We start from the raw sequence: 12,014 nt of genomic DNA, 5'->3' as shown, positions 1-12,014 counted from the left end.
TACTGACGTCAGATGGCTACATTTCAAGTGCGAATGCTACGTGCTTGCTCCCATAATTGTTTGAGTTTGTTTACCCCTGGTTCACCCTCAGCTAGCACTTCTCGCACCTTTTGAGCGAGTCGCATGCTCTCGAGCTCTGCGTGTGAATTGGCTTGCAAGGAGCGCTCAAACTGCTCCGACTTTTTCGCAGCGCATTCGATCACTTCGTCCGGTAGCTTGGCCAACATCGCCACGTTGATACCGTAGCTCTTGGGGCACATGCCGTCCTCCAACTTGTACAGGAATGTCACCTTGCGGTCGTTCTCAGGGTCGACGATGCATCCCATGTGACCCAGCGATACTCTGTCGTCTCCCACGTACTCTTCAACCAGTGAGTGATAGTGTGTTGCGAACATAGTTCGGCACTGGATATCGCTCAACAAATGCTCGACAACCGAGTACGCGATGGCCGTACCGTCGAACGTCGACGTTCCTCGGCCCAATTCGTCCAGAATGACAAGCGAGTGGCTGGTCGCGTGGTTCAGGATCGTCGCAGTCTCGGCCAGCTCCACGAAAAGAGTACTCTGGCCAGCAAGAATGCGGTCGGACGCCCCAATGCGAGTGAAAATACGATCGACGGGACTAAGACGGCACTTGGCAGCAGGAACGAAGCTGCCAATCTGAGCCATGAGCGTCAACACGCACGTTTGGCGCAGCAACGTCGACTTTCCGCCCATATTTGGTCCACTGAGGAGAACCATTTGACCCTTTCCTTCGATACCGAGTCGCGCGTCATTCGGGATGAAATCGCCACTGCCGTAGGTTGCAGCAACGCACGGATGCACGCCCTCTTTAATGTTGATGAAAGGTTTCCCATCATTCGCAGTGCTTGCTGTCACCACCTCGGGCTTTGTGTATCCTTCGCTCTGGCTGCTGAGTAACCCGAGACTGACTAAGCAGTCCAGCACAGCCAGACATTGCACTGCCTTCATCCAGTACTTGTAGTCTTCGTCAAATTTGTGGAAAATGCGTCGTGTCTGATCCTTGAGCGCCTCCTCCTTCTGCTCCTCCGCAGTAGCCAACCGCTTCAGTAATGCACGGATTGTTGGGGTGTGGAAGCGCTTGTACCCTTTCTTACGAGATTTAAGCTCGTACTCTTTCGGTTGCTTCGACAAAGCGCTTTCAGGGACTTCCAATTGGTAACGATCCTCTTTTTTCTTGCCCCAGTAGGAAATCTGTCGACAGCGCAGTGCAGTACGCTGTTCGCTCAAATATTCCGCTAGCTCGGCTTCAACCTGAGAGATCTCCTCACAAGCTGCATCGAACTCGGGGTCTACACCAGCTTGAGGTATGATCACACCGCTCTTTTTGGCCGACGCTTGGTCAAAGCAGCGCTTGAAGAACTCCAACTTCTCTGTAAGATCAGGAAAGTGTCCATGCTTAACGTCCGGCTGTACTCCGTCCTCGATAGTGTACCTCTTCAATAGCGACTGGAGAATTGGCGACTTAGACTGCGATAGGCGAGGACCCAGTTCAAGGGTGAGGTTCATAGCATCGTCGAATCCATTGAGCACTGCAAGGAAATCCTTGATCTTGCGGACGTTGTATATCTGTGACTCGTACATAATTGCACGGCTGTCTGGGTGTTCCTTCGAGCGATACGCAGATCCAAGCGCATGAATTCGAGACAGCAAACGCTCCAAGTCCGGTAGTTTACGAAGGAACTCGCGGATCTCCATCATCAAATCACCACTGTTACCAAGCTCTTCAACGGCATCCAGGCGCTCTTGAATATCGCCGATCTTGCACAAAGGCTTGAGTACCCATTCCTGGAACATACGGCGACCAAAGCTTGTCACTGTCTTGTCCATGATATCGATGAGTGATCCCGAGCGCGAGCCATTAAAGCTGTTGCAAAGCACTTCCAGGTTCTGGATAGTCTGCGAGTCCAGCACGACATACTGCTGTTTCAACTCAGCCTTTGCAGCAGACCTATTTACTCGTGCTTCTCGTGCTTCCTCGTCCGAAGGTTTGTACCTCTTAAAGTTACACAGTGACAGCAACTCTTGGTCGATAATACTACGTCGCAGGTGCCAAATGCAACCGCCCAGAGCGCTGATTGCGAGTTGTCCCTCGGGCTTGACGACTTTATCCATTTCTAGGAAATGTAGTACAGCTTCTGGCCATCCATGCTCCTTGAAATACCCCGCGCGTTCGATTTCATCGATTGTTTTCGAGGCATCCCAAAACTCTTTCCCCACTCGCAGTGATGAGCGAATTGCAGCTGGTGCAGCATGCTTTAGCACCATTTTCGTGTCGTCGGAGACGTTAAATCGCTCCGTCACAATCTCCACAATGTAAAATTGAGCGAACAGTGTCTTCAGACGGTCTCGCTGCTCAGTATCGTCAAACTCAGACAGCTGGAAGGCGCCAGTAGAGCAATCCACCATGCATACACCAAAGCGTACAGATTTCTGCGTAGCGTCGAAAGCTTCTTTAAGTGCGAGCAGGTGCTTGGACACTTGGTCTTGAGACGAAATAGGAGCATCCAAAAAGCTCACAGTATTCGTGCCGATAGACAGTAAAGAGCATACCTCACGCCGAACAACCTTGGCCTTCTTTGCTAACGTGCTGTTGCGAACCTTTAGCATGTCGGGGGTTTCTGTTTGTTCCACTCGAGCGACACGATAGCCCTTGGCAACCAGTTGAGCCGACATTTTGGAGTACGCGATCTCAGGGAAGCCTGAGTGCGCCTTATCTCCCTTCATGTAGATCAGGTTCAGCTCCTTGAAGCCAACGTCGGCATCCATATGGAACAACTCGTAGAACTTGCCAACCTTGAAAAACAGAACAGTGTCCATGTTCTGCGACTTGACTTCCCACCACTGCACCATTGCTGGAGTTTCCTTCTTCAGGAACTCAGGAGGGACTTTCAATGTGCGTGGGTCGTAATCTGGAGAGTCTGATGTGTTACCGTTAATATCACGCCGTTTCTCGTGCAGCCAAGGCAAGGCATCGTGAATGTGGTTGCCAGCACCAGCCACAGAGCTGAGCAAGTCCGGGCCATCGGCCAGCTGTGCCGACTTCTTGTTGGTTGACGTTGGCGTGCCGTTCCCCCACTTCTTCTTTGTAGGTGGAGGAGACAAAAAGGACTTTGCTGGCACTTTCTTCGTCTTGGTCACTGCCGGAGCGCTCTTTCGCCGCTTCTTGGGCGGCTTGGACTCTTCCTCAGACTCTTCATCCACCAGATCATCGATATCATCATCTGAAGGTTCTTCCTCGGCGCCACTGAACTCCGACTCTTCACCATCACCTCCTTCGTCGGGACTATCCTGCTCCCATTCTTCCTCGCTGCTTACAACGTTGCGAGTGGCTGTCTTGCCCTTACGACGAGAAGCCGGGGCCACAGGCTCCTCCTCCGAGTCATCATCGTCTTTAATGACAATTTTCCCGGTTCGTTTCTTTGGCGGTTCCTCTTTATTGGTCTTGCTCGACTTCACAGGCTCATCTTCCTCAGAGCTCGTGCCCAGGAAATCCTCGTACGCTTTGCGCTTAGAGCCTACGCCCGACACCTTCTCCGCACCCTCCATCTCCACATCTTCGGTCTTTTTCTTCTTCGCCGTAATTTTTTGCTTAAGTTTGGGTGAGAACTCGATCTTTTTGCGGATGGTGCCCAGCGACTCGCGTTTTGTCGCCGATTTGGCGGCCGCTTTCTTCTTGGAGCTGCCGTTGCTGCTGGCCGAGGCAGTGGCTGCGTTCTTCTTCTTGGACGACCCGCCCTCCGACGACGGAGGGCTGAAGAAACTTAGCAGAGAACTCTGTGTCTTCGGCTTCATCTTGACGTTGCGCGCGGTTTGCAAGTGTGCGCGGTCCACACCCGCCAAAATTAGGTCCTCGAATTGAAGAACTCAATACAAAAATGGGTATTATTATGGGTATTACCGAATGAAATTTGGGTACTGTCTCAAGAAACTTTTGACTCAAAAAGTTTTGACCGGTCACTTGCAGCAAGCTTTTGATGAAGTCATGCGCTTTACTACATGTATATATTTAACCATGCTCGTGGACGGAGTAGCTTAAGATGCTCATCGGGTTGCTAAGATTGGTTAACAGCACCAATGGTCAATGAATTGCCAAGTCTATTTCTGAGTGATAAGCACCATGTGTTCGAGCTTTTTGAGTAGCGGCACCAAAGTGACGTTGCGAGATGTATTTGGCAAGATGCATTTCAGTACAAACAAGTCTTCAGGAAGCAGCTATACTGATGCTCGGTGCCGGAGCAATTTGGCGGCGCTTTCCGTCCCAGTGTCCATCAAGACAGAAGACGGCACATAGCGACACTGACACATGCGATGAGGACAGTACAATAAGTGACGCTGACAGCGTGGCTACAGGGAGCGAGTGGCTTTACATCGAAGAGCCTGTGGGGTTCTTCATGCCGAAAATGCAGAAGAGGAAGCAACACTTGCATCTCGACCAAGCTCAGCACCTCCTGCACTATGGAAACTTCAAGCACGTAATGCATCTTCACAACATCAGTCTCGTCACGTCCGTAGAGGAGATCGATCCGTGTGGTGCGTCCAAGTGGTGGATGACCATCCAAGACCCGAGTACGCTGCAAGTTTGGGTAGTCCATTTCCCAGCACGACATCGATTGCAAGCTTGGATCCACTTGCTATCTTCGGTTTTCAGAACTACAAACAGCCGAGCTATTGTCAGTGACTTGGTCATCGTCGGAGCACAGCAAACAGATCAGATTACCTAGCTGGTTCTGGCAATAATCATCCCTCTAGCAAACCACAGCTCACCGCTGTCATCCTACGCGCCTCGTATCCGGCGAACCTAAAATTGTCGTCTGTCCTGACGCTGCCGAACCTGTACCTGCACCTGCACGCACCAAGCAAACCAACCACAACGACCCACGCGTGGACACACCATTGAAGACGAACTGGAAAACCCTCTTGCTCTCTTGGCAACATACACTGCATCAGTAGAACCCATTTCTCGGCAAGGCTGTATTAAAAAGTTTTAGCAAACTTTTTGCCACCCCCTCGCGTCTACAGTCGCTCGTTCCCGACTGACCGTTCGTGTTTCCAGCCAAGAGATATCCCATGCGTCAAAAAGCAACTTAGTTGGCCGGGACACCGCCACCCGACTTGAGGCGCAGCTGGGCCTGACGCTTGCGGGAAACCTTGACGGGCTTGGCCTCCTCCACGGCCTTGGCAACGTTAGCGCGCTTCTCCGTCAGGATCAGCTCAATGTGGGCCGGGTTGGACATGTAGGGGCCAATGCGGCCGTGAGCACGGTAAGTGCGACGGCGCTGCTTAATGGCGGCGTTGGCCTGAGCGTGCGAGATGTACAGCAGGTCCGTGTCCAGGCCCTTAACCTCGGCGTTGGCCTCAGCGTTCTTCACAAGGTCCAGAATGATCTTGGTGGCCTTCTGGGGCCACTTGCACTTGTCACCAGCGGCACCGCGGAGCTTGCCCTGAGCGTGACGGCCGCAGCCGCCCGTGAACTTCGTGAAGGGCACAGCCTGCTTGTACTCGAGCACGGCCTGCAAGAAGCTCTTAGCCTTGTTCAGGGGCATGCCCTTGATGGCGTGGCTGACCTCACGGCAGTGCTTAAAGTGCACGCGAAGGTGCGAGCCACGGGCCTTAGCGGCACGCTGAGCATCTTCAGGTTCCTGGCTGTAGGACGGCATGATTCTTGCTTCACGTTCGGGTTCTGGAAACTGGTGAGCGGCAAATGCTGTCTCCCCCAACACCAAACAGTCCACGCGCTCCCACCACCAATCACCCGGCCTACTAAATTTCGACATATTTTAGCCAATCAGCGTAATTACTTTGTATACATATTTTATCCAGCTTCAAAAAGAAATGTATCGAAATGTATACACCTGAACAACCTCAAAAATGGCTTACAAATTCCAAGTAAAATAGCGGACAGATGGACTACCGTGCGGGACAAATTTAACGCCCGGCAACTAGTTGACCCAGCAAAGGCAACTCTCTCTATTAGCTGTAGCAAACTAACCTTACTGTACTTCACATGCATTTGCGCCGTCATTACGCTGGGACACAATTTCAGCTTAAAACAACGCTTCGACGCGTCCGAGTCACCGATACTTCACATGCAATTGTCCCGTCACCACAATTTCAGTTTAAAACGCTGCTTCCGACGCGTCTGAATCGCTGGCCACTGATTCATCGCTATCTCCTTCTTCATCAGCGTCTTCCTTATCCTCGTCATCCTCTTCGGTGTTATCATCTTCGCCGCTGATAGGTTCTTCCTTGTATGAGATGCGCTGCCCAGATCCACGACGCGATCGACCGCCTGTGATGATCAAGCTAGTGTCGATGCCCTCCAGCTCCTTCTCCTTCGCGTGTTTTCTCTTAGCGGCGCTAATGTCGCGGCTCGTTGGATACGACCCGTTAAAAGATATTCCAGCATCCTGCAATCGTTCACGCAAAATTTCCTCAGCTTCGTCTGTTGTTTCCGCTGCCTTCAGGAGTTTGTACACTCGAGGGCTGAATGATACAACATCAAACATGATCAGTCTCATATATCGCGCATGTCGATCTCAAACCACTACACTATACGCACTTGAGAACACCAGCCGCGCGGCCCAGTTCCTTCAACGAGGCAAGTCCTGGTGGGTCTACCTGCTTGACTGTTTTCGCCTTTTTCGCTGGTGGCGCAGATTCCTTGCTCTTCCGCTTCTTGGTTTCAGTCTGTATCACATATAAAACAAATACATCAGCACACAATTCGAATGATGACCAAAGCGAAGTTCTTACCGTTGCCCGCTTCTTTTTCACTGGGGCAACATCGTCTTCATCCCCGCTCTCAGCTTCTTCATCCTCTTCTAGTCTAGCTTCACTTGCATCGCTGTCATTGACCTCATCCGCGTCTCCTTCGTCATCGCTCGCATCCACCACTGCGTTACGTTTGCTAGCAGTGCGTTTCCTGCTGGGTCGTAGATCAACCTCCTCCTCTTCATCGTCGTCGTGTCCTTCTTGGCCATCAGCTTCAGCGTTTTCGTTTTCACTTTCGGAAGCACCCCCACCTGGGCACAGCTCGAGCATATCCGGCAGGAGCTCCTTGATTCGAGGCCTCCACTGCGCTTTGATATCGGCGAACTCCATGCCGAAGCGAATCGCCAGCTTCTGCATTATCACCTTCAGCGTCGCCGTATCTGCGTTCATCTGCGGGAGAATCTCTCGCAGCGCGGTCACAATAGAGTCCTCCGTCACCAGCGACTCCATGGACACGGGTGGTGCCTCACCCAACGCTTCCATCATGGTGCCTGCCTTTTATCCCACGCGCCACGCACTGGTTGTCAAAAAAAAATTTGCACGCGGCAAAAAAAACCTTTTAAATTGATATACAATCTGGGAGGTTAGTCGAAGCTTGCAACTATTTCGCCGTACATGTAGCAACCTGCACAATTTTTTTTTTCTCTCGATCAAAATGACTTTTCCTCCTCACTCTAGTCTTGCCATGCATCAGCGTGTTTACCTTCTAGTCTTCTTTGCTCTCGTTATCCGAATCGGACGTGCCTTCGTACTCTTCCTTTGCGGTATCGTGGGCACCCTTGGTTACCACGCCAATGAGTACCCGCACCAACAGGAGTCCCCACCAAATGTGCAGACAGTACAGCGTCGTGAGCAGCACGTTGAAGAGCAGCCACGACGGAGGGCCTGGGTGTGGGAACAGTTGTGTGAAGTCGTGAGCGTCCACCATAGCCATGCTAGCCTCGCGGTTCTCCACCATGGTGGTGTAAAGTAGCTTGGTCGGGTACTGGTAGATGCGGTAGTAGAACCACAGCACGATCGTGATAACGAACAGGATCTCGCTCGTGAACAGTCCCGGGACGCCTTCCATCTTGAGGTAGTTGGCCATCTTCAGCATGTCGAGCGGGATGTCAGTCATGTCGTGGAGCAGTAGCACGACCACACCAACCGGTAAAAAGCCAACCGCGTACGACCACGTAACAAGCGCGATCGTGACGACGTGGTGGGTCATCATGACCAAATAGTCCTTACGGATCTCCTCCAAGAACTTGCACGAGAACGCAGTGTAAATCCAAATGGCCTATGGTGGATAACATAAGTATAACGTTAGACCACTCGTAGCAACTTGTCATTCGCATGAGTCTCACCAGTTGGGTGATGTAAAGTAGCTTGGTGCTGAACTTCTGCGTCGGGAACACGCCCGTATCCGTTCCCTGATTCCACACTGCATAAAAATCAGTCAGGCCGACGCCTTAGTGTCGTAAGAATAATATGGTCCTTACGTGTCGTCGTGTCCTGCCACCACGTCTCATCGCGGAGCACGTACAGCTCGAAGATAGTCATTGACACGTGAATAACGAGCTGCCATGACTGATCGCACCACTTCTTCATGGTTACCGCCTTCTTGAGCGGGTCTCCTAGATGCTGCAAGAAGGTACGCGAGAACCAACCGCCTCCGATAGCAAACGAGGCCTTGGTCAGCTTGACAGCAAGCGCCACCACGAAGAACATGGCGATGAGGATGTAAAGCATCTGCTTGTCATCCCACAGCGTGTGTGTGATGACCCCAAGCTCGCACACGAGCAGGCTCACCAGCAGGGTGTCCAGGATCGGATTGGGTTTCGGAATCGAGCGCGCCATGTTCGATCGGCGCTGCGGGGTCGAGGTGTGCTCCTGCCTGGTTCTTCTTTTGTGCCACACGAAGACGTGTCAGCGGTATAGAGCTGTAGATACAGACTGGACTGTTGTATTAGCAATACTAATGTGACCGAATTGTGTGGCACATGAAAAATACGGCGAAGTTTCATTAAAAATCGGGTACACTAGCTCTCACAGGCAACGCATAGAAAAGTCATAGCACCAACTGTACTGATCCCGTTGAATTTGCTGCCACACTTCGAAACCAACAATGGACCATTGGTGGCTTTGTCAATGGCATTGCCATTATGGCAACACTGCTGGAAGATATTGCAGAGCTACCGGAAATTTAACCTCCAGCAACTCGAACACCATCCCTTATATTTCCACCAGCAAGGTGCTGGTCTCGCTCTATATAATAGTTACACAGCCCTTGTCCAATGCCTGCCGACCTACTGCGCATCACAACGTACGCGTATCGTAATCTGCTATACGCTCATGCAGCGAGGGCGTCATCCTGTTGTGGTGAATGTATGAAGAAGGCTGGCATAGATGTAGATAAAGTTAGTTAACGTGCAAAATGAAGTAAGGACAGACATGGCTTCATTTTGAAGTTACAGGTGCTACGCAGTCAAAAGGTTGTCACGGGCATCGGGCTTCCAGAAGTTGGAAGTCCTTCTCACTGAGGTTATCCAACACGCTCAAGCATGAACGACGGTTCACCTCTCGGAAATGTTCGTCCAGCTCCACCCGGAGCCTTTCCGTCTTTGCATTTGCCGCCAGGCTCTTGCTGAGGCTGTCGAAGACTACCAAAATCAAGAATTGGTTGAGCACGCACACCTTATACTGTCGGTGCAGCTCTTCCAGTGACAAGCGCACAGCTCCCGTCTCTGCTGTTAACGCCTTGTGATAAATTTCCAGACACTGTGCTTCCTCTGCTTGGCGATGACTTGCTTGGACGCTGACGATAAAGAAGAAGGCGAGATCTCGCAGCGGGTTACCCTTTCCGCACGTCGCCCAATCCAGAAGCCACGTAACCTCGTTCTCCGTGCCATCCGTCGGTAGGAGCATATTTGCAATGTGGAAATCACCATGAATTAAACAAGACGGGCCGTTGTCCACCATGTCGTGCACTACTTTGAGCTGGTCTGGCTTTTGGCTTAGACGTTGGCAGAGCACTGTCAACTTCGTTTTCTCGCTGCTTTCCAACGGCACATCATTCAAGAAGTCCATCCAGCAGTCTGGAAACTGCAATCTTTTCTCTTCACCTGTAAGTTGGCTGCCAATCCCTGCAGGGATTGCGAGTCCGTTGCAGTCGTGGTTCCAGAAGCGAGCGTGCATCTGCGCGAGCTTTGTCACTAAGATCGGGATGTGGTGCGGCGGGCTGCCATCCACACATGTGAAGGTCTTCACCGACTCAACGCATTCTAACACAATGAGTACATTGGACGTGAATATTGCAGTCGGGATAGCAAACGGGAACCCCACCATGTTCACCGTGTTTTTCATGACTGCGTCACCTTTCTTGGTCGTGAACTTGTTATAGAACTTCGATTCCACCGAGAACATGGACTCGAACGGGAATTCCGGTCGCAGGAACTTCCCCACAAAACGCTTCTCCGCCCTCTTGGCCTCTCCGCTGTCGGCATTACACTCGAACTCCACTGTGATGATCACCACCTCAGCGATGACCCCGAGGTTCATGGGCTCCCACTGGAATTCGACCACGCGATATGATGGATACGAAACCTGCAGTATCTGCTGCAGAAACCCCGTCGTGAGCTGGCCAGGCCGCGCTGGAACCTCCGAGGTGATTACCATCGTCTTACTGTGCTCGAAGTGGTGTTTCTCGGAGTGACAGCGTCAGCCTGGAGGAGCGATTTGATTGGCCGATCTTATTCTTCTTGTCAAAGGCTTCTTTACGCCAGCGCTGCTGGCCCAGCAGCATGTCCGAGGACGAGGACGAAGTGCACGTAAGATGCATGAACTTCGGACATACTATACCTGCGTGAAATGTACCCGTACACAGCTCTTATTCGTGGTGTTGGTGAGCCTCAAGGTAGCGAATTTTCACCGCGTACAAGGATATGCGTGTTCGGAATTATGGATGCTTCGTTACTTTGTTATGCGTCACATTTGCTGTGTGGCTGCCAAGGACGAAAGGAGCAGCTTCCTGCACTTCAAAGGTCATTACCGATGCGTTGGGATCAACGCGCTAATAAGTGTTCCTGATAAACTGACCTTCGAAGTACCGACCAAACTCGACAGATCAAACGTGGCCATTGATGCCGAGGGGGCAAGATAAAATACCGGCATTTTAAATCATGGAGTCGTTGTGGTTGGACTGGATGAACAAGCAAGGATCCGACGAGTACGAGCTGGAACTGGGTCGCTGGTGTGAAACAGTGCGCAATGGTCCGTCATACCGCTCAACGCGACGTCGATATCACCTTCATCCCCAGTGGGGACGAACGTGACAAGGACAACTTGGAGGATGGAACCATGATAGTGTCGCATTGTGTGTGACCGTGGTTACGCCAAAACAAGTTGGGAAATCGTTGAACAGAACAATAAGCAATTGAAACAAGCGATTACCAAGGTGAACTTGGAACCCAGCTTTAGCTAGCGCACCTGGCAAGCAACTCGCAATCCGTACAATGTACTAAAGCTTCTTACATAGCAACCCCTTCAATCTCGAATGTCATCACCGACGCAGCTGGAATCGATGCGCTGAACGTCGAACTAGACAGCTTCACTGTTGACGACTTATACAGCGCTCCCTTGCCGCTCGTCTCCGTCGTCCAAGCCGAAGCAGGTCCAGCAACGGCCTTGAAGCTCGCCAAATCGTATGTGACCTTCGAAACTGCATCACCCGCATTCACCGTAGTGAGCACGAGCAGTTTGGACTTTGTGTCATAAGCCATGACGGTATTTAGATCATCCGTTGACAAGATGGTCATACCGGGTCGAATGTGGCGTGAGTACTGTGCCAAAGCGTAGTACTTCGGGTTGGCCGTGTCAATGGTCATGTTGCCCGGAGCCGAGTTGATGAGGCCCCAGCCACCGCCGTCAAACGGTTGCCAATACACGAACGCAGACACGCCCATCTCATTGATGTTATTGGCAACAGCCTGAGCCAGACTGAGTCCAGTCGCGTCCTTTTCACCATACTCAGAGTCCCAGAATTTCTTCTTGACCTTCTTGACAAGCGCTTTCAACGGCGCTCGATCCGACGCGCGGTTACCGTAACCGTGCGTATTAATCTTCTTAATGGTAGCCATCACATCGGCATCCGTGGACATGGCAGTGAGCGTGGAGAGTGTCTGCGTGTTTGAGTTTTCATCGGACGACGCAATTGCCACGTCTTTCAGCCCAAAGTGGTCC

At 51.7% G+C, this 12,014-nt stretch overlaps 7 protein-coding genes across 8 annotated transcripts; 1 reads left to right on the top strand and 6 right to left on the bottom strand.

Moving 5' to 3' along the window:
• Window positions 1-23: 23 nt before the first annotated feature.
• PPTG_16016 (hypothetical protein) lies at window positions 24-3,815 on the bottom strand (the record flags this gene model as incomplete). The annotated part of the gene is made up of 1 exon (XM_008913250.1): window positions 24-3,815. The coding sequence occupies one exon, from the start codon at window positions 3,813-3,815 to the stop codon at window positions 24-26; it is 3,792 nt and encodes a 1,263-aa protein (XP_008911498.1).
• A 223-nt stretch (window positions 3,816-4,038) lies between these two features.
• Window positions 4,039-5,785, bottom strand: PPTG_16014 (ribosomal protein L22). The gene is made up of 2 exons (XM_008913248.1): window positions 4,741-5,785; window positions 4,039-4,673 (listed from the first exon to the last, which is right to left on the bottom strand). The coding sequence occupies exon 1, from the start codon at window positions 5,678-5,680 to the stop codon at window positions 5,108-5,110; it is 573 nt and encodes a 190-aa protein (XP_008911496.1). The 5' UTR covers window positions 5,681-5,785; the 3' UTR covers window positions 4,039-4,673; window positions 4,741-5,107.
• On the top strand, window positions 4,244-4,744 carry PPTG_16015 (hypothetical protein; the record flags this gene model as incomplete). Its single annotated transcript, XM_008913249.1, has 1 exon — window positions 4,244-4,744. One exon carries the CDS (start codon window positions 4,244-4,246, stop codon window positions 4,742-4,744), a length of 501 nt encoding a protein of 166 aa, XP_008911497.1.
• Window positions 5,786-6,139: 354 nt separating the features above from the next.
• On the bottom strand, window positions 6,140-7,280 carry PPTG_16013 (hypothetical protein; the record flags this gene model as incomplete). The annotated part of the gene is made up of 3 exons (XM_008913247.1): window positions 6,140-6,506; window positions 6,583-6,710; window positions 6,777-7,280. The coding sequence occupies 3 exons, from the start codon at window positions 7,278-7,280 to the stop codon at window positions 6,140-6,142; spliced, it is 999 nt and encodes a 332-aa protein (XP_008911495.1).
• Window positions 7,281-7,500: 220 nt separating this feature from the next.
• Window positions 7,501-8,633, bottom strand: PPTG_16012 (hypothetical protein; the record flags this gene model as incomplete). Its single annotated transcript, XM_008913246.1, has 3 exons — window positions 7,501-8,073; window positions 8,141-8,217; window positions 8,276-8,633. The coding sequence occupies 3 exons, from the start codon at window positions 8,631-8,633 to the stop codon at window positions 7,501-7,503; spliced, it is 1,008 nt and encodes a 335-aa protein (XP_008911494.1).
• Window positions 8,634-9,170: 537 nt separating this feature from the next.
• On the bottom strand, window positions 9,171-10,625 carry PPTG_16011. Of its 2 annotated transcripts, XM_008913245.1 has the most exons (2): window positions 10,151-10,625; window positions 9,171-10,057 (listed from the first exon to the last, which is right to left on the bottom strand). In XM_008913245.1, exons 1-2 carry the CDS (start codon window positions 10,449-10,451, stop codon window positions 9,273-9,275), a joined length of 1,086 nt encoding a protein of 361 aa, XP_008911493.1. In that variant the 5' UTR covers window positions 10,452-10,625; the 3' UTR covers window positions 9,171-9,272. The 2 variants fall into 2 exon arrangements, with proteins under 2 accessions (XP_008911493.1, XP_008911492.1); XM_008913244.1 differs by having other exon boundaries at window positions 9,171-10,625.
• A 548-nt stretch (window positions 10,626-11,173) lies between these two features.
• PPTG_16010 (hypothetical protein) lies at window positions 11,174-11,932 on the bottom strand (the record flags this gene model as incomplete). Its single annotated transcript, XM_008913243.1, has 1 exon — window positions 11,174-11,932. One exon carries the CDS (start codon window positions 11,930-11,932, stop codon window positions 11,303-11,305), a length of 630 nt encoding a protein of 209 aa, XP_008911491.1. The 3' UTR covers window positions 11,174-11,302.
• Window positions 11,933-12,014: the final 82 nt, after the last annotated feature.

This window comes from Phytophthora parasitica, assembly GCF_000247585.1.
Source record: "Phytophthora parasitica INRA-310 unplaced genomic scaffold supercont2.53, whole genome shotgun sequence".
Lineage (NCBI taxonomy): Eukaryota > Oomycota > Peronosporomycetes > Peronosporales > Peronosporaceae > Phytophthora > Phytophthora nicotianae.
Note: the sequence above shows the minus strand (reverse complement) of the source record. Positions and strands in the feature narration are given on the sequence as shown.